Here is a 21328-nt window from a genome sequence, read left to right as displayed (position 1 = left end):
TTTACTTATTTTTTTCTTATCTATATATACATGTGGGGAATGAGAATATCCATGCGAGAAACTTACCATGCTCTGTACGAACTAGGTATTTCAGACACATTTTTTTGCAAATTAGACCCTGCAAGTTGATAGAAATTGACACTTGGATCGTGGTGAAAAGTTATAATATTTTGAATCTTTAATGTTTATGAAATCTTGGGCCATTGATTTTTAAATATTATAAAAACTTATGTATGGTAACTGAACAACAAATCAAGCATGTAGAACACATCTATAAGATCCCGATTTCAAATTTGTTTTAATAAAACTGGGTTCATATGAGAATTATAGAGAGGATTTTATGTTATAGACTTCACTTTAAATGCAGCGTTGCATGGCGCTTGACAGCCTCTGTGACAACAAATATCACCAGATTTATAATTTTAACAGATATTTATCGTGAAAACCTCTGAGATTTTTATTTTTAAATGTATTTTATTTATATTTTCTTAAAAAAATAATTTGTATGTTTTTAATTTATTTTTTATTGCCAAGATTTTGCCGAAAAAATGTAAGATTTATGAAAAATTTCAAAATCTCTCAGGTTTGACTGCCGATATTTTTCCCGTTTTATTGTCACTATGTAGATAGCCACCCATCTTGGCATTTTTCATATGGGTGTGGAGTCCATCTCCAGAAATGTCAAAATGGATGGTCATCAGCAAGGGAGCTGCATGCTAAGTATGTTGAGATGGATGGTCATAAGCATGCAACGCCGCTGTGTTATACATAGGCGAATATGAATATATGCCTATCGAAAAAACATATATGATTATGAATATATGTACAAGTGAACATTACAATGAAGTGGTTAAGGTCGCCTGTCTCCTACAAATTTCAGTGTTTTTTCATTGTCTGTGCATTAAAGAAAAACTTTTACTACCAGCTCTCAAGTCAGGTTGAACCCAGATTCGTCTTGAGCACCCTGGCCAAGGGTAGCACGATGCTACGTTGTTGGTACAGGAGAGTAGCAGTGGAGGCCAAAATGTGGTGGGGGCTGGGGTGGCACAAACGGTAGGGGTGGGAGGTGAAGTTTGTCGCGTGGTGGGACGTCTTTTCGAGGGAAATTTTCATGCATGAAAAAAGGTGATGGGAAAGGTTGGAACGTTGGGGAATATTTTTCTACCCTCATCAAAGCAAGACAAAGCCAAAGTATCTTGAGAGAGAGAGAGAGAGAGAGAGAGGATTTCCTTTTTCGTGTTTTTTTAATCTTCCCAACTTCTCTTTCGGCCCTCGTCTTCTTGCGTCCCATATTTGTTTGTGCTAAAAAGGGTGGAAAACATATGTAAGGAGATGCTGCTGCACGCGTACATGGGTGCATTCACGCGTCAATGCTTTAACCATGCCCTCCAATTCCTCTTTCTCCTCCTCCTCAACCGAAAGCGACAGTCAGCAACTAACAACAAAGGGATCCAATGCTCTCTCTCTCTCTCTCAATATGCCAAAGCAAAGCAAATATGAAGAGAGAGAGAGAGGTTGTATATATGCGCATGCCTCGAGTTCCAATTCTCTCTCTCTCTCTCTCTCTCTCTCTTTTATACAATGGATTTTCCTGGTCTCTTCTCCACTCTAGTGTTGCCTTTCTAGCGGTGCATACTAAATCTTTAAAGGGAGAAAGTAAGCAACCTTTGATTCCATCTCCATAGCTTCCGTCCTCCTTTGCTTTTCTTGGACGGTTTTTCATTACTTTGTTTGCTTGAACGAAGATATCCCATCTTGGTCTTTGCGTTGCTTTCTTTTGAGAACATGAAGAAATACGAGCTCTTTCTGTGTGTGTGTGTATTGTGCGCGTGTTTTGCATGAATAAGATTTTTGAATTGGTGGCAATGGTGAGTAATGGTCTTGTGATGTTGTTGAAGCTGGAGTGGAAGAAAGGGAAAGGGAAGCCTTCAAATCTTCACACCCCCATTCGGTTTCGGTCTAAACCGATGCCGCCCAACATCATCAGGGGGGTCGACGGTTTGCCCAAAGTCATTCTTAATGAGCCCGGCGGATCGTCCACGGAGGTACCCACTTTGCCCCCCCCCCCCTCCTTTTATTCTCCCTCTTTTTTTCTTTTTCAAAATTTCTCTCGTGTGTTTGGTTCCTTCTCTTTTGGTGTTTTCTTTATCTGGTTGTGATATCTTCTCTAGAGAAATCAGTTGAGTTTTTTTTTGTCATTGCCTTGGATTTCAATTCCATAAAGAAACCCATGCTTATTACAGCCGTCATCCCTCACAGGCCCCTCAGGATAGTTGAACTACAGGAAAGAAAAATACCAATTTAAGTACAATGCATGTGAAGGGTGCCATAACATCTGGAGAGGATGAATATTGTCGAAAATTCTGATTTCATGCCAAAACCATTGACCATCTTGGAAATCATCTATAACGAGCTGAGAAGCAGCTTCTGAATCGAGCTGTACCGCTCAGGAGCTGCCTGTGTTAGCAGATTCGAGTTTATGTTTTAAAAATAAGGGCTTCTAGATCTTTCTAGGATCATGAAAGTGCAAAATATTAGTGACTGCATCTTGATTAATTTTTTTTAGTCCGATCCAAGATGATATTCGTTTCATTTGGTTGGCCAAGGAATACCAAAGGAAATGTGATGTAGGGCTAGTCAAGGGACCTGATTGAAAGAACTTGGATCTGTTTGTAATGGGGTGTGAACTATTTCACATGGACACTTCATCTTTAATCCTGTACCGCATCCCCTTATAAGCTTATATACTATTCCCAATATAAAACTCCATAAATGGGAATACCCTATATGTATTTTGCAATATCTATGTGACAGGGTTCTTGATTTAATTTTAAAACCTGTAGTTTTCTAAATAATTTATTTTCTTCTTCTAGGTTTTATCTTAGCTTACACTGTCTAGCCCTCAATACCAATAGCCTATTGAATTTGCAAGGTCTGTTACGGATCTAATGACTCCATCTTATCTGCCCAATAGATCTTTGGGGAAGAACTATGAGATGCCATATGAGGAATGATTTGTTCTCATTTGATTATCTTTCTTCCTGTCTAGATAATTGGAAGTTGTCTCCTCTTCCATGCCAATCTAAAGATGCTTTATAAGGGATGCATATCTGCTCTGTACACTATTCATCACTCTATTCAAACTCTTCTCTGTTCTGACTTTTGTCATTATCGGTACACCGTTTGTGAACAGAGTTCAGTTGATATCTGCAGGATCGATCAAATTGGTAGCTTTCCTTTGTGTTTGGGTCGTGCTAATGAAATGACAGTCAATTTCCTAAGATCTTAGTTTGGACTTTGGTGGTAGATGCTTTTTCTTTTTGTTTGTCTTTGTGCATGATTACTATTGGTTATATGAAAAAGAATATCTCAAATTCATTTTTTTATAAAGTTTACCCTTTTTTAGTAAGCTTTCCTCTTTTCATGCTTGAGCTATGAAATTGTTGAGACATCTTGATAGCCACTTATGTGTTTTCAAGTTTAAATTCTTTCAGGTGCTTCTTTATGGTGGGCAAGTTATATCATGGAAAAATGATCGTCATGAGGAATTGCTTTTCATGAGCAGCAAGGTATCTATCTTTTGGTTCTAATGACAAACATGATGCCTTAATTTTGGTGTGAATTGCTGTCACCAAGCTCTCATGATAAATGGTTCCTGTATCATCAGCATATACCATTTCAGATTGTCAAATATTCTGGAATTGTTGAGAAGGCTGTAATGGGTGGAATTATAGATGATATCTGCCAGTTAGGGAAATGATGCCATTCATTATGGAAAGTTTGGTGAATATCTTCTCCTTTGAACACGTCCCTTTGGCCTTTGAGACTACCTTATGTACCCTATCTCTGATATCATGAACAAAACAAGATTTTGATCATCCCTGTGGAAACTGTTAAAATGTAACATATATAATAATAATAATAATAATATTATATATATATATATATTTCTTATTTTTTAATGTAATTTATATTATCTAGTTCATATTGAACTAGATAATATAGTTTGGTTAAGTTCCAACCAGAACTTAACCAAACAGTCTAGTCGTTGGAACTAGTCCAACGACTAGAAGGGAGAGCTCCTTATGAGCTCTCCCCTTTGCTCTTGTATATATAGGGGTGCAGCCCCCTCTTGTAAACTCACTCCTTTGTAATGCTTTTTAAGCATTTTTCTACATAAATAAAAATATTTATTTATGTGTGTGTTGTTCCTATTTTACCCTTTTTAAGGGCTTTGCTTAAAGTGTCTTTTAGACACTTCCCTTTGAGTGTTCCAAGGGCATTCATGGAAGACCATCATTTCATTACAGAAACCCTTTCAAGGCAGTCTTCTTTCTGTTTAAACCACTTGCCATCCAGCATTACCAGGCTCTCCCTGGCTAATCGTGCAACTTTTCTTTAGGCATCTCTATGAAGTATGCTATGTCACATGGGTGCGGGTGCGGGGATTCGGCACTTCCAAAAAAACCGGGTGCGGGGGTGCGGCAGGGGCAAAAATGTATGTATATATATATATATTAAGGGGGGTCCGGGGGTTCCCCCAGGGACGGGTTGACCGCACCCGGTGTCGCACCTGCACCCACACCCGCGTCGCGTCGACGCGGGTGTGGTACCCTGCTAGCCGAATCCCTGTGACATAGGAAGTATGAGAACCAGTTTGCACATGCCAAGCAAAGTTCAAAAGAAGACTTGAACTCCATTCATATTTCACGTGGTCCTTCCTTGTACAGCTTAATAAAACAGTTTCCAGTGGATCATTGTGGTTTACTAGAACTATAAGAAACAACCTGTCAAAATGATGCCTTTCTCTAATCTTTGTTCTGTCATCGATAAATATCAAATTTCCACCTAAAATATTATTACACCAAGAGCAGGATCCATACTGGCATTGTTAATGCACCATAGAAACTGTAATGAAGTGCCAAATGAAAGAGGCGAAGTCTCCAAGCGAAAGCACGGAAGCACGCACATACACAAGAGGCCACAAATGGGCAAAATAAACCACAAAAAGTGGTTAAGCACACAAAGAGGTAAAAAAATATATTTCACTTATAGAATGCTTCACAAGAAGCTTGAGAAATACATGGGGCCATGCCCCTTATTTATACACAGCAAGGGACCCAAGGAGGGGCTCCCATAGAGTCGTTGGAGTCCCTCCAACGGTCATATTTATGACCGTTGGAGGGGTCCAACGACTCTATGTGGACCCCTCTCAAATGAATAAAAAGAAAAACTAAAAAGTAAAAAGAAAAAAGAAAGAAAAGAAAGAAAATCATATCAATGATATGTGTGTATAAGTGAAATGACAGAATTACCCATATCGGGTATTACAAAATAAATATATATATATTTATACATATAGATAGACACATAGACATATATATATCATATATATGTGTATGTGTCGTAATATATATATATATATATATATATATATATATATATATATATATATATATATATATATATAAATATACATCATATTTTAACACCCCCCCTCAAACACACGGTGAAATCACTTAGAGTTTGCTAAGGAGGAAGTAGAAGCGAGGCGATGGCAAAGCTTTGGTGAAGAAGTCCACCAACTGATATTCGGTAGGAACATATGGGAGTTGAATGGTGCCCCGTAAGAACTCATCACGAACATAATGACAGTCCATCTCAATATGCTTCGTTCGTTCATGAAAAGTGTGATTGCTGGCAATATAGATAGAGCTCTTGTTGTCACAACACAGCTTTGAGGGAGTTGAGAACGAGACACCCATATCTTTAAGTAAGCTTCTTAGCCATATAATCTCAGTTGTGGTAGTGGCCATCGCACGATATTCTGCTTCGGTAGATAAGAGAGAAACTTTATGCTGCTTCTTACACCTCCAGGAGATAAGTGACTCACCAAGAAACACACAATAACCTGTGGTAGAAATACGATCATCGGGGTTACCCCCCCAATCGGAGTCAGTATACGCAAGCAAAGTAAGAGGTGAAGAAGAGGATAAGAATACTCCCTTAGTTATGGAATTTTTTAAGTATCTGATAATCCTCATTACTGCTGCCATGTGAGTAGTAGTAGGAGCAGTCTGAAATTGGCTTGCACTATGAACTGCATGTGAAATGTCAGGTCTGGTGATAGATAAATATGTTAGAGATCCAATCAATTGACGGTAAGGCGTGGGGTCTGCTAAAGGAGTGTCATCACTGGCTCTCATCTTGGCATTGATCACTTCTGGAGTCTCCACCCTTTTGTCATCTGTCAGCCCAGACCTAGCAATAATGTTAGAGGCAAGCTTCATCTGAGATAGGACATACCCCTTAGGGGAGTATGCAACTTCAATTCCTAAGAAATACCTTAGAAAACCCAGATCAGACATATCAAAATTTTTCTTAAGAATATTTTTAATAAGGTCAATACCTTTCTTATCATTATCTGTGATAATCATGTCATCAACATATAACAACAAAATTGTTATGTATTCATTAGAAGATTTAACAAACAAAGCAGTATCTGTGTAACATGAGGAAAAACCATTATCAAGAACTACTTTGCTAAAAAGATCATACCAAGCTTTTGGTGCTTGTTTAAGACCATAGAGAGCTTTGTTTAATTTTAGAATATTGCCTTTCCCAATTTCAAGAGCCGGGAGGGTCCATAAGAACTTCTTCACACAGAGTTCTATTTAGGAACGCATTTTTAACATCAAGTTGATATATCGACCATTGTTTGATGAATGCTAAAGCAATTAGGGTTCGTACAGTAGTCATTCTGGCTACAGGAGCAAAGGTTTCTTCATAATCAATCCCATATTCTTGGGCATAGCCTTTTGCAACCAAGCGAGCTTTGTATCTTTCAAGATACCCATCACATTTGGTTTTGACTTTATATACCCATCTACACCCAATTGCCTTTTTTCCTAAAGGTTGAAGAATAATGCTCCAGGTTTGGGCTTTATTCAGATCCTCTAATTCGATTTTCATAGCCTCAATCCAATGCGGATGATCTTTAGCTTCCTTGAATGAGGTAGGCTCATGATACAAATGTATTAACATGAGACAAGCCCTATAATTCGGAGAGAAAGATTCATAAGACACAAATTTTTGTGGTGGCCTACTAGTACGAGAAGATTTTCTAGGTGGATTGTTGTCCATAGATTCTTTTAAAGAGAAGTCTTGAGAGTATCTGTCAATAGCAGGTTGATGTTCGTTTCCTAACCGCCGGGTATATACATTTATATCATTAAGGTTTTCATTTTGAGAAACATTATCATGTTGTGGTATATCATTATAATGTAAAGTGTCATCACAAGTAGTATCACAAATAATTGCCTCAGGGGACTCAATTCTAGGAGCTAAGTCGAATAAAAAAGAATAATCGATGTCTTCCCTAGATGTGTGGATATCAAAACCATTTTGTTCTTCAATGAAGTTTACATTTCTCGACACATACAGTTTATTGTTTCGAATATCATAGCATCTATAGCTTTTTTGATTCTCACCATAGCCAATGAACACACATTCAAGAGCTTTAGGTGACAACTTATCTTGTCCTTGACTAAGTACAAAACATTTGCATCCAAAGATTCTTAGTCTATTAAAATCTGGAGTAATTTTAAATAATTTTTTAAAGGGTGAAACATTTTTTAAAGAAGAAGAGGGCATACGATTTACAAGATATGTTGCGGTAAGAAGAGCTTCGGCCCAAAAGTTTTTAGGAACATTTTTAGACACAAGAAGAGTTCTTGTGGTTTCAATAAAATGCCTATGTTTTCTTTCCGCAAAACCATTTTGTTGCGGAGTTTTAGGACAAGGTCGTTGGTGCAAAATTTCATTTGTTTTAAAATAATTTTGAAAATCTTTAGACATGTACTCACCTCCCGAGTCAGATCTAAAAATGGCTATATTATGTTGGAATTGATTTTAAACAAGAGCGTGAAATTCTTTAAAATTAGTGAAGACATCGGATTTATTCTTGATAATGTAAACCCATGTGTACCTAGTAAAATCATCAATAAAAGAAACATAGTAAGAATAGCCCCCTTTGGACATAACGGGTGCCGGTCCCCATACATCGGAATGCACAAGTTCAAAAGGCCTTTTTGACACAAAATTACTATGTGAATAAGGAAGAGAGTGAATTTTCCCAAGAATACAATCATTACATGTAAATGTATTTGTATTACAAAATTTTTTCAAAAACGGAAAAAGGTACAACTTGGAAATACTAGGGTGTCTAAGTCTCTTATGCCAAGTCTCAATATCTTTGGATTGAACATGATTACAAAATGATTTGGATGGCAAAGACAAAAAATCCATATAGTAAAGGTCCCCTCTTCTATGGCCTTGCCCAATCCGCTTCCCGGACCGAAGATCCTGCACATAGCAATGGGTTGGTGAAAACGAGACATTACATTCAAAATCGGTAATTTGAGAGACGGAAAAAAAGATTTAGATTAAGTTTTGGAATAATTCGGATTTTAGGAACAAAAAATTCTTTGTTTTGGTCATAAGTTTTCTCAAGATTTCCAATGCCTTCAACATTCAAAGATGTTCCATCGGCGGTGGATACATATGATTTGAATTTATTGAGACTTGGTTTTGACAAAAGTGATGCATTTGGAGTCATATGGAAAGAGGCACCCGAGTCAAGAATCCAAGAATTCATACCTGGAAAGGAGGAGATGACGGCAGCGGAAGTGGAAGATGAAGAGGATGATGTAGAAGCGTTCATCTTTATAAATTGTTGAAGAGTTTCGGTTAGATGAGCGATGGACTCCTTTATGTCACCATCCTTCTTTGAATCTTCATTGATGATTGGAGGAGTTTCCCCCATGGAAGCCACCTTCTTTTTGAATTTAGGACCCGGCAACAATGTAAATCAATTATGACAAATGATTTTTCTTCCTCCACCACCATTATTCTTCCAAAAATGTGGTGGTTTATATGATCTTACATTGTTGCCGGGTCTAGACACGGCATGCACTTCATCAACATCTCTTTTCAAGGCCAAACGGGTTTCTTCTTGATATAAGTCGTCCAAAATATCGCTTAGAGGAGTAGAGGCCCTATGAAGAAGAGATCCTCTAAGTTGCTCAAATTCGGGACAAAGCCCATGAATAAATTGAAAGAACCTCTCTTTTTCCATTTGCTCTTGTCTCATGGCAATAGCACTTCCTTCCTATTGCGGTTCGAGAAGGACAAGCTCATCCCATAAAGAAGATAGGGCACTATAGTAGTCTCTAATACTCATATCACCTTGCTTGGTAGCTCTTACCTTTTCTTGTAGAAAAAAATGCCTAGCAAGGTCTCTTTGGGTATACATGTCTTTCATAAAAAACCATGCTTCATTAGCCTTTTTGAATTTTGCAAGATTTGCACAAATCTTCAATTCAACATTGTTCATGAACCATGCTAAGATTTTAGCATGCTCACTTTCCCAATCTTCCATTTTAGAAGAGTAATCAAGAATAACTTTTTCTTTTTCTTCTTCGTTCAATGCTTTTTCCTCATCTCCTTCAAACTTAGTTAACTTCAATTGTGGTTCCGGAATGGTTCCACATACGTAACCCCAAAGCTTTTTACCTTTGAGATTATTTTCCATAGCGGCCGCCCACATGCGGTAATTGGTCCCATCCAATTTGAATGAGAAATCGATTTTTGCATCTTTGTTGGCCATTTATAGAAAAAGAATTTTTAAGACAAGAGAGAGGAGAGGTATTACTTGTCAAGAGAGGATCCGATGAAGCCTTCTTAACCAAGGCTTTGATACCATGTAATGAAGTGCCAAATGAAAGAGGCGAAGTCTCCAAGCGAAAGCACGGAAGCACGCACATACACAAGAGGCCACAAATGGGCAAAATAAACCACAAAAAGTGGTTAAGCACACAAAGAGGTAAAAAAATATATTTCACTTATAGAATGCTTCACAAGAAGCTTGAGAAATACATGGGGCCATGCCCCTTATTTATACACAGCAAGGGACCCAAGGAGGGGCTCCCATAGAGTCGTTGGAGCCCCTCCAACGGTCATATTTATGACCGTTGGAGGGGTCCAACGACTCTATGTGGACCCCTCTCAAATGAATAAAAAGAAAAACTAAAAAGTAAAAAGAAAAAGAATAAAGAAAAAAGAAAGAAAAGCATATCAATGATATGCGTGTACAAGTGAAATGACAGAATTACCCCTATCGGGTATTACAAAATAAAAAAAAAAAAATATATATATATATATATATATATATATATTTATATATATAGATAGACACATAGACATATATATATCATATATATGTGTATGTGTCGTAATCTATATATATATAGATATATATATATATATATATAAATATACATCATATTTTAACAGAAACTTAGGGAACCCCATTCCGTCCCATGGCTCTATAAGCAAAGCATGTCCAACAGCCACCGAATATCCATTGCTTTGATGGTAAGACATGTCCTTGTTTTCAAATCTAATGAGGATAATTTACAAAAGCCACCTAACATATCAGTTATTTATGAAATGCTGCCAACATTTCAACTATTACATTCAGCTACCTATTTTTTCATTTATGTTCCAAGGACTTGCTTAGGATCATTCAGTTGACATTTATTTAATAAAATAAAATGACTAACATGCCCTTATTATTGAACTGTCTAATAGAAGAACATAAGATGAGTTATCACCAGGACAAAAATGTCAGTTTATACCTCAAATGGATCTTTCAAATGTGTTTAGATAAATCAAGCAGTTAATGTAATAACTGAAATGTCGGGTATCTTTTCATAAATAGTTGATAAGTTAGGCAGTTTTTTGTAAATTACCCATCTAATAAGAAATTCACTATCAAGAGAGATGGATACATGGGGGCAGATTTGATTTCCCATCAGGCTAACAGGTCCTTGATGTAGTTTCCCCTCTCGATATGTTGTTTATGCCATTTGTAAACCAAAGAGAATTGGTGTTCTGCTTTGCCATTATTTTCACTTATTCAGATCACATTTCACATGGTTGACATGCAAATCTTGAAGCAAATCTATTGCTTTAATTTTTATGTCATCCCTCACTCGGAATAGGAAAGAAGGAGGAGAGGGAGTGGGAGTTGCCGGTGGGAAGGAAAGTGCAGGGTCCTAACTTGTCTTTTATTGCTCATCTAATCCCTGAGAATTTCAATTTTATAATATTCCTTGTATGATGTCATATATGATCACATTCATCAAGTGAACAATTTCATGAGAGCAATCCCATTCATCCTATATTCCGTACCTAAAAAGATGGTAAAGATTCATCAGTTCCTATCTTGCATATGGAGTTTTCTTCACCTCCTTTAGTAGGTTGCCCTGTACCACATCTTTCAGTTTCTGTGAGTTTCTTTCCCACTCATATTATGTATATATTAGGAACTTCATGTGTAATTCTTGAAAACGATGATACTCCCTTTGATGTGCTCCTGCGTGTACTTTCTGCTGAAGAAGATGGGTTATGACTGCTTCACTTGGAAGACAAAGATAGAATAGAATAGCAACTATCGACTCTCTTTTACTAGGAAAAAAAATCATATAGGAAATGCAAGCAAAGATTGCTTGAATCCTTGTGTCTCAGGCATAAATAATTATAACAAAAAAAGATATGGATGTTGTTTACATAAGAAGATTATGAGCCAGAAAAGAATAGAAATCACAGATTGGCAAAAAGAAAAAGAAACTAAAGAAGAAAAATATTATTTTTACTATTATTTCCTTAGAATAAGGGAAGGAAATGGACATGGAAAATGCAGAAACTCCTTTCCATTCCATTGGTAACATTTCATCTTATATCACATTGCTTGCCCCTTGTTCAGTCATCTAGTTATTGTTTCTCATCGAATGCTTCTTTCAGCATGTACAGTCATCTTGCTGCCACCTTTTCCTTTGTGTTTGACACTTCTTGCAAGTGATTGCTACCACGGTAAAATGAAGCCATAAGTTTGAAGAGTAGTCTTTGTGGAATAATTAGTCACATAGGCAAGGATGATAACATGCTATTCTTTAGAACAAAATTTTGAAGAGACCTTTGAACAATATTGGGATTAAAACCTTAAAGAAGGTGAAACTTGAACAATGGTATTTTGCATTCAGTTTAAGGGGGGTTGGTTTGTAATTCTGTGGCTGCAAACTAGAGAATTACTATATATGATGCTTATCAATGTGATTTCATTTCCAGTGTTAAGAAGAAATTGATCTTGAGTGATTAAATCATCATAGATGCTGAGTTTACACTTCCACATGTTAGCAAGATTTGTGTTGATAAGCCATTTGAAGTTTGGCCGCATTGCGTAAGTAAACTACTCTAGATTATGCTTGCCTGAAAGTTAATTTTTGGGTTATTCAGTTGGGATTGTCACATGTGAGTTTGGATAATCTAGTTGGAACCATGGACATTCTGGACCATTTGGGTGAGGTTTTAGGTCAGCAAGAACTGCTGGTCAGAACTAGTTTCAACAGCACATAACTTTCAAATCACCTATGAAAATTGTGGTATTTTCTGTTATTGAGCACTTACTATGTCACACAGACTCTTCTAACAGGGCACCACACCCGCTCCCAGGCGGGTGCGACATTTGGACACAGCTTCCTTTGTGTTAGTTGAAGTCAACCACACTGAGGTCCATTTCTATCCAAAAGTAGACTCAGTTAACCCTAATCAAGTTCATATATATATATATATATATATATATATATATATATATATATATATATATATATATCCTCCCCACACCCAAGTTTTTTTAAAGTGCCGCATCGCCACATCTGCACCCACACTTATGTGACATAGAGCACTTATAAGAACAGACCATTTTGAATGCTAAAAGGGATCATTCAGCAACCATTTTGGCTTGCCAAACTCATTTTTGCCATTTATCATAAAATTTAATCTGAACTTTATTTATTCAAGCAGAGGTTGAGGTTGATCCAAAAGCCAAGTGTTGAAATCAAGGGAGTTCATGTCAAATACTATGCTGATTTTTCTTTTTCTTTTTTGTAAAACTTGATCTATTACAATTTGGTTGGTACCATCCATCCTTTTTAATAGAGCAACGGTTCTCTACTAAGAAGAAGCAACATTCTGCAAGTATAAAAGTGGGTAAGGAGGTTCAAGAATGGAGGAGAATTTTTTACGGGCAAAGCATGCTTAAATGTCAATTTTACCAAATGTTTTGAGTTCAATTTTCTGTTAGTGGTAAGTTTGATTTGAGTGTGTCATCTTCCCTCTTGGTTTGGATCATAATGTGATCAATCTAATGTAGATTGGCATTATGATGGTGAAACTCCTTTTCATGTTTAGGAATCTACATGCATTTTTGATCTTTAGATGAAGATGCTCCTTTTTTTATTTTTTCAGTGGTGACAATCCTTCCTACTGTTTTTATCTTCTATTTTTATGATATGCTGGTTTATTTTGGTCTACATAATCTGATTCCAACTAATATTCCAAGGAATCTGGTTGCATGGGACAGTGAGAAATCTCAAAATCACAACACTGTCACCAAGAAGTGGTCATGTAGCTTAATTTAACTTCGTTTTAAATATTTGGAAAACTTATGAGAATATTTATGTTGTTTGTTGTAACATAATTTGTAACATTCTGGGCTTTATGAAATATTGCCTGAGTTCCAGATTATGCGAATCAGTGGGCTCTTTTTCTCATGTTTGTATAAACATTTCCTGTTGTTCCACAGGCAATTCTAAAGCCACCCAAAGCCATTAGGGGCGGAATACCCATGTGCTTTCCTCAGGTTAAGTTATGCATAAAATGTTAAAACGGTGCTGATAAGGGCCTAGAGAGTGGTGGGTTTTCATTTAACCAATATCCTGATTTTGCAGTTTAGCAATTTTGGTACATTAGAACAGCATGGGTTTGCAAGGAACAGTCTATGGTCTATAGATGATTGCCCTTCACCTCTGTCACCTGCAAATAACCAATCGTCTGTTGATCTCATTCTGAAGTCTACCGATGAGGATTTAAAAACTTGGCCACGCAGGTACCAGAAACTCTTCTAGTAATAGATAACTTCCATCGCCTGGAAAATCCACTAGTTTTCATGATAATTTTGTTGCAGCTTTGAGTTGCGACTTCGTATTTCACTGGGTCCTGGTAGGCTGACTTTGATTCCTCGAGTGCGGAATACTGATAATAGAGCCTTCTCCTTCACATTTGCAATCCGTAACTACTTGTCTGTCTCAGATATCAGGTTTGAGGTTTGCGTAGAAGCTATTTTTTGTCATATACATGCACATAATCCATACACACACAGAGAGATATATATGTTTATTTATTTACTTATTGGTGTCTATTGTGGTACTGAACTACCATGACTTTATGTTCGTACACTTGATTTGCATAGATATAATCCCCAAAAGATGAAAGCTAACCTCTGGAATCTGTTTACCATGTTCTACTTACTATTTTCATATATTAAAGTTGATTCCAAGATGACAGTTTGTGGCATTTTTAGATCATCCTCATCTTCATGGATTGTGTTGATTTTTCAGTATGTTGAAAGTTGAGTCTTATGGTATATTAAAGATGATTTAAAGATTATTCAAATCATATAGTAAATGAACCATGCTAAACACGTCTATGTGGTTAGGCCAAAGGATAAGGGGCTAGATCCATGCAAACAGAGCGTGTGTACCGTTGTACAGTATTGTGGTTCAGATCCACAATAGAATTTATCAAAATGCATGTGTTTTGGTAAGGCAGTATTTCATGTTAAAATATGATGTATACTTATATATATATATCTATATATATCGATTACGACACATATACATATATATATATATATGTCTACGTGTCTATCTATCTATATAAATATATATATATATATATTGTAAAACCCCACAGGGGTATTTCTGTCATTTCACCTGTACACGCATATCCTTGATATGCTTTTTCCTTTCTTTCTTTTTCCTTTTTTCTTTTTCCTTTTTGTATTTTTTACTTTTCCTTTTTTTACATTTGAGAGGGGTCCACATAGAGTCGTTGGACCCCTCCAACGGTCATAAATATGACCGTTGGAGGGGCTCCAACGACTCTATGGGAGCCCCTCCTTGGGTCCCTTGCTGTGTATAAATAAGGGGCTCAGCCCCATGTATTCCTTAAGCTTCTTTTGAAGCATTCTATGAAGTGAGATATATTTTTATCTTCTTTTTGTGCTTGACCACTTTTGTGGTTTATTTTGCCCTTTAGTGGCATCTTGTGTATGTGCGTGCTTCCGTGCTTTCACTTGGAGACGTTGCTCTTTTCATTTGGCACTTCATTACATGGTATCAGAGCCTTGGTTAAGAAGGCTTCATTGGATCCTCCATTGACAAGTAATACCTCTCCTCTCTCTTGTCTTATAAATTTTTCTTCTAATGGCCAACAAAGATGCAAAAATCGATCTCTCATTCAAATTGGATGGGACCAATTATCGTATGTGGGCAGCCGCTATGGAGAATAATCTCAAAGGTAAAAGGCTTTGGGGTTATGTATGTGGAACCATTCCGGAACCACAACTTAAGTTAACTAAATTTGAAGGAGGTGAAGAAAAGGCCTTAAATGAAGAAGAAAAAGAAAAGGCTATTCTTGATTACTCTTCTAAAATGGAAGATTGGGAAAGTGAACATGCTAAAATCTTAGCGTGGTTCATGAATAACGTCGAATTGAAGATTTGTGCAAATCTTGCTAAATTCAAGAAGGCTAATGAAGCATGGTTTTTCATGAAAGGTATGTACACTCAAAGAGACCTTGCTAGGCATTTTTTTCTTCAAGAAAAGGTAAGAGCTACCAAGCAAGGTGATATGAGCATTAGAGACTACTATAGTGCTCTATCCTCTTTATGGGATGAACTTGTCCTTCTCGAACCTCAATGGGAAGGAAGTGCTATTGCTATGAGACAAGAGCAAATGGAAAAAGAGAGGTTCTTTCAATTTATTCATGGGCTTCGTCCCGAATTTGAACAACTTAGAGGATCTCTACTCCATAGAGCCTCTACTCCTCTAAGTGATATTTTGGCCGATTTATGTCAAGAAGAAACCCGTTTGGCCTTAAAAAGGGATGTTGATGAAGTACATGCCGTGTCTAGACCCGGCAACAATGTAAGATCATATAAACCACCACATTTTTGGAAGAACAATGGTGGAGGAAGGGAAATCATTTGTCATAATTGTAATGAACCGGGCCATATTCGTCCCGATTGCCCTAAATTCAAGAAGAAGGTAGCTTCTGTGGGAGAAACTCCTTCAAACATCAATGAAGATTCAAAGAAGGATGGTGACATAAAGGATTCCATCGCTCATCTAACCGAAACTCTCCAACAATTTATGAAGATGAACGCCTCTACATCATCATCCTCACCTTCCACTTTCGGTGCCGCCATCTCTTCATTCCCAGGTATGTCTTCTTGGATTCTTGATTCGGGTGCCTCTTTCCATATGACTCCAAATGCATCACTTTTGTCAAAACCAAGTCTCAATAAGTTTAAATCATATGTATCCACCGCCGATGGAACTTCTTTAAATGTTGAGGGTATTGGAAACCTTGAGAAAATTTATGACCAAAACAAAGAATTTTTTGTTCCCAAAATCCGAATCATCCCAAAACTTAATCTAAACCTTTTCTCCGTCTCTCAAATCACCGATTTTGAGTGTAATGTCTCTTTTTCACCAACCCATTGCTATGTGCAGGATCTCCGGTCCGGGAAGCGGATTGGGCAAGGCCATAGAAGAGGGGACCTTTACTATATGGATTTTTTGTCTTTGCCATCCAAATCATTTTGTAATCATGTTCAATCCAAAGATATTGAGACTTGGCATAAGAGACTTGGGCACCCTAGTATTTCCAAATTGTACCTTTTTCCATTTTTGGAAAAATTTTGTAATACAAATACATTTACATGCAATGATTGTATTCTTGGGAAAATTCACTCTCTTCCATATTCTCATAGCAATTTTGTGTCAAAAAGGCCTTTTGAACTTGTGCATTCCGATGTACGGGGACCGGCACCCATTATGTCCAAAGGAGGCTTCTCTTATTATGTTTCTTTTATTGATGATTTTACTAGATACACATGGGTTTATATTATCAAGAATAAATCTGATGTCTTCACTAATTTTAAAGAGTTTCACGCTCTTGTTCAAAATCAATTCCAACACAATATAGCCATTTTTAGATCTGACTCAGGAGGAGAATACATGTCTAAAGACTTCCAAAATTATTTTAAAACAAATGGAATTTTGCACCAAAGATCTTGTCCTAAAACTCCGCAACAAAATGGTCTTGCGGAAAGGAAACATAGGCATTTAATTGAAACCACAAGAACTCTTCTTGTGTCTAAATGTGTTCCTAAAAACTTTTGGGCCGAAGCTCTTCTTACCGCAACATATCTTGTGAATCGTATGCCCTCTTCCTCTTTGAAAAATGTTTCGCCCTTTGAAAAATTATTTAAAATTACTCCCGATTTTAATAGATTAAGAATCTTTGGATGCAAATGTTTTGTACTTAGTTTAGGACAAGATAAGTTGTCACCTAAAGCTATTGAATGTGTATTCATTGGCTATGGTGAGAATAAAAAAGGCTATAGATGTTTTGATATTCGAAACAATAAATTATATGTGTCGAGAAATGTAAACTTTATTGAAGAACAAAATGGCTTCGATATCCACACATCTAAGGAAGACATCGATTATTCTTTTCTATTTGACTTAGCTCCTAGATTTGAGTCTCCTGAGGCTATTTCTTGTGATACTAGTTGTGATGGAATTTCACATTATAATATACAACAACATGACAATACCTCCCAAAATGAAAACCTTAATGATATAAATGTTTATACCCGACGGATAGGAAATGAACATCAACCTGCTATTGACAGATACTCTCAAGACTTCTCTTTAGAAGAATCTACTAACAACAATCTACCTAGGAGATCTTCTCGTACCAGTAGGCCACCACAAAAGTTTGTGTCCTATGAATCTTTTTCTCCAAATTATAGGGCCTGTCTTATGTTAATACATTCGTATCACGAACCTACATCTTTCAAGGAAGCTAAAGATCACCCACATTGGATTGAAGCCATGAAAATCGAATTAGAGGCTCTTAACAAGGCCCAAACCTGGAGCATTATTCCTCAACCTTTAGGGAAGAAGGCAATTGGGTGTAGATGGGTATATAAAGTCAAAACTAAAAGTGATGGGTCTCTTGAAAGATACAAAGCTCGTTTGGTAGCAAAAGGCTATGCCCAAGAATATGGGATTGATTATGAAGAAACTTTTGCTCCCGTGGCCAGAATGACTAGTGTACGAACCTTAATTGCTTTAGCATCCATCAAACAATGGCCTATATACCAACTTGATGTTAAAAATGCTTTCTTAAATGGAACTTTATGTGAAGAAGTTCTTATGGATCCTCCGCCGGGTCTTGAAATTGGGAAAGGCAATATTCTAAAATTAAACAAAGCTCTTTATGGGTTAAAACAAGCGCCAAAAGCGTGGTATGATCTCTTTAGCAAAGTAGTTCTTGATAATGGTTTTTCCTCATGTTACACTGATACTGCTTTGTTTGTTAAATCCTCTAATGAATACATAACCATTTTGTTATTATATGTTGATGATATGATTATCACAGGTAATGATAAGAAAGGTATTGATCTTATTAAAAATATTCTTAAGAAAAATTTTGATATGTCTGATCTCGGTTTTTTGAGGTATTTCTTAGGAATTGAAGTTGCATACTCACCCAAGGGGTATGTCCTATCTCAGATGAAGCTTGCCTCTGATATTATTGCTAGGTCTGGGCTAACAGATGACAAAAGGGTGGAGACTCCAGAAGTGATCAATGCCAAGATGAGAGCCAATGATGGCACTCCTTTAGCAGATCCCACGCCTTATCGTCAATTGATTGGATCATTAACATATTTATCTATTACCAGGCCTGACATTTCCCATGCAGTTCATAGTGCAAGCCAATTTCAGACTGCTCCTACCACCACTCACATGGCAGCAGTAATGAGGATTATCAGATATCTAAAAGATTCCATAACTAAGGGAGTATTCTTATCCTCTTCTTCACCTCTTACTTTACTTGCGTATACTGACTCTGATTGGGGGGGTAACCCCGATGATCGTATTTCTACCACAGGTTATTGTGTGTTTCTTGGGGAGTCACTTATCTCCTGGAGGTGTAAAAAGCAGCGTAAAGTTTCTCGCTCATCTACTGAAGCTGAATATCGTGCGATGGCCACCACCACAACTGAGATTATATGGTTAAGAAGCTTACTTAAAGATATGGGTGTCTCATTCTCAACTCCCTCAAAGCTATGCTGTGACAACAAGAGCTCCATTTATATCGCTAGCAATCACACTTTTCACGAACGAACGAAGCATATTGAGATGGACTGTCATTATGTTCGAGATGAGTTCCTACGTGGCACCATTCAACTCCCATATGTTCCTACCGAATATCAGTTGGCGGACTTCTTCACCAAAGCCTTGCCTTCGCCTCGCTTCTATTTCCTCCTTAGCAAACTCTCGGTGATTTCACCGTGTGTTTGAGGGGGGGTGTTAAAATATGATGTATACTTATATATATATATCTATATATATCGATTACGACACATATACATATATATATATATGTCTACGTGTCTATCTATATATATAAATATATATATATATATATATATATATATATTGTAAAACCCCACAGGGGTATTTCTGTCATTTCACCTGTACACGCATATCCTTGATATGCTTTTTCCTTTCTTTCTTTTTCCTTTTTTCTTTTTCCTTTTTGTATTTTTTACTTTTCCTTTTTTTACATTTGAGAGGGGTCCACATAGAGTCGTTGGACCCCTCCAACGGTCATAAATATGACCGTTGGAGGGGCTCCAACGACTCTATGGGAGCCCCTCCTTGGGTCCCTTGCTGTGTATAAATAAGGGGCTCAGCCCCATGTATTCCTTAAGCTTCTTTTGAAGCATTCTATGAAGTGAGATATATTTTTATCTTCTTTTTGTGCTTGACCACTTTTGTGGTTTATTTTGCCCTTTAGTGGCATCTTGTGTATGTGCGTGCTTCCGTGCTTTCACTTGGAGACGTTGCTCTTTTCATTTGGCACTTCATTACATTTCATACTATTTTCTAATCAGCAAACTGCTTGGTGAGATTATCTTCCTCCAGCACAATCTGTGACTGGAGACAAACTTCCCCTCATCGTTGACAGATGCATGTTACAATTTGATTGTCAGTGAAATCCGTGTGGAGGGTTTGGAGACATTGGATTACTTTGATAATCTGTTGCAAAGACGAAGGTTTACAGAGCAGGCAGATGCCGTCACTTTTGACGGAGAGGTACTTTCCAGATTCGGATTTTCTAAGGTCATTTTGATTGCTTCCAGTTATGCATCTTGTGACTTTTGAGTTGGAAACAGCAGTTTCAGGTTCCCAACTGTTTTTTTCGGACTGCTTTGCTTGAAGTGCAATAGATGGGCAACAGTTACCTTTTTCATTTTAACAGGTAGACAGAATTTATCTAAGCACCCCACCCAAGATTGCAACCATAGACCATGAGAAAAAGAGAACCTTTGTGTTGAGAAAGGAAGGATTGCCTGATGCAGGTATTTGGTATTTTTCTTTCATTTTAGGGTCCCCCTTCTGTTTATTGGTCCCCTTATCTATGGTGTGTTACAGTTGTTTGGAACCCATGGGACAAGAAGGCCAAGGCACTGCCAGATTTTGGGGATGAAGATTACAAGATCATGCTGTGCATTGATTCAGCTGCCATTGAGCACCCCATTGTTCTTAAGCCCCGTGAGGAGTGGAAGGGCTTTCAAGAGTTATCCACTGTTCATTCCAGCTACTGTAGTGGTCAGTTGGATCCTTGGAAAGTTCTTTATGGCTAGACCTGGTCAGAGCCGGAAATAGATAAGTAGCCTTCTGTGATACATGTCATAGTGTTCGGTGTTATACGTCATATATGTGCATCCTTATGTCTGTAATCTTTATTATCACATGGTTTTGGTAGCTTCTCTAACATGGTGTTGGCATCTCAAAAGGTTGTGATAGCCTTGATTAGCTTAGGTAAAAGTCTAACACTAAGGGGGCGTTTGATTCCCGGGACAAATCCTACGCAGGGATGCCAAAACAAACAGGGCATCACGGATTTGCATCGGCGCCCATGCCATTTTACACGATAGAACCCCCTTTTCCGCGAAAATGGTTCCGTCCCCCTAAATGGGTAGGCAACAAAGGGCAAAAGTGTCAAGTGAACAGTAAATTGGTCATGTAATAACTTGTGGTTAGAAATGGTATTTTCAATA

The 21328-nt window shown here is 37.3% G+C and overlaps 1 protein-coding gene across 3 annotated transcripts; it reads left to right on the top strand.

The window, feature by feature from the left end:
* Positions 1-1540: 1540 nt before the first annotated feature.
* Positions 1541-21037, top strand: LOC149811653 (putative glucose-6-phosphate 1-epimerase). Of its 3 annotated transcripts, none has more exons than XM_089993500.1 (9): positions 1541-1656; positions 1899-2045; positions 3495-3569; positions 13706-13762; positions 13851-14008; positions 14087-14218; positions 20258-20360; positions 20527-20626; positions 20700-21037. In XM_089993500.1, exons 2-9 carry the CDS (start codon positions 1968-1970, stop codon positions 20909-20911), a joined length of 915 nt encoding a protein of 304 aa, XP_089849626.1. In that variant the 5' UTR covers positions 1541-1656; positions 1899-1967; the 3' UTR covers positions 20912-21037. The 3 variants fall into 3 exon arrangements, with proteins under 3 accessions (XP_089849626.1, XP_089849625.1, XP_089849627.1); XM_089993499.1 differs by having other exon boundaries at positions 20258-20387; XM_089993501.1 differs by lacking the exon at positions 1899-2045 and having other exon boundaries at positions 1642-1656; positions 20258-20387.
* Positions 21038-21328: the final 291 nt, after the last annotated feature.

Source organism: Nuphar pumila, chromosome 17, assembly GCF_984573655.1.
Source record: "Nuphar pumila chromosome 17, dmNupPumi1.hap1.1, whole genome shotgun sequence".
NCBI classification, from domain to species: domain Eukaryota; kingdom Viridiplantae; phylum Streptophyta; class Magnoliopsida; order Nymphaeales; family Nymphaeaceae; genus Nuphar; species Nuphar pumila.
The sequence above is the reverse complement of the archived record's forward strand: the minus strand, read 5'-3'. Positions and strand labels throughout refer to the sequence as shown.

What these genes read in the sequence shown, in the direction of transcription:
- LOC149811653 (XM_089993499.1), top strand. Translation starts at nt 1,968, where the DNA reads ATGCCGCCCAACATCATCAGGGGGGTCGACGGTTTGCCCAAAGTCATT. An exon ending in TGCTTTTCATGAGCAGCAAG is followed by an intron (nt 3,570 to 13,705) that starts GTATCTATCTTT and finishes GTTGTTCCACAG; the next exon opens with GCAATTCTAAAGCCACCCAA. An exon ending in CCAGATTCGGATTTTCTAAG is followed by an intron (nt 20,388 to 20,526) that starts GTCATTTTGATT and finishes TCATTTTAACAG; the next exon opens with GTAGACAGAATTTATCTAAG.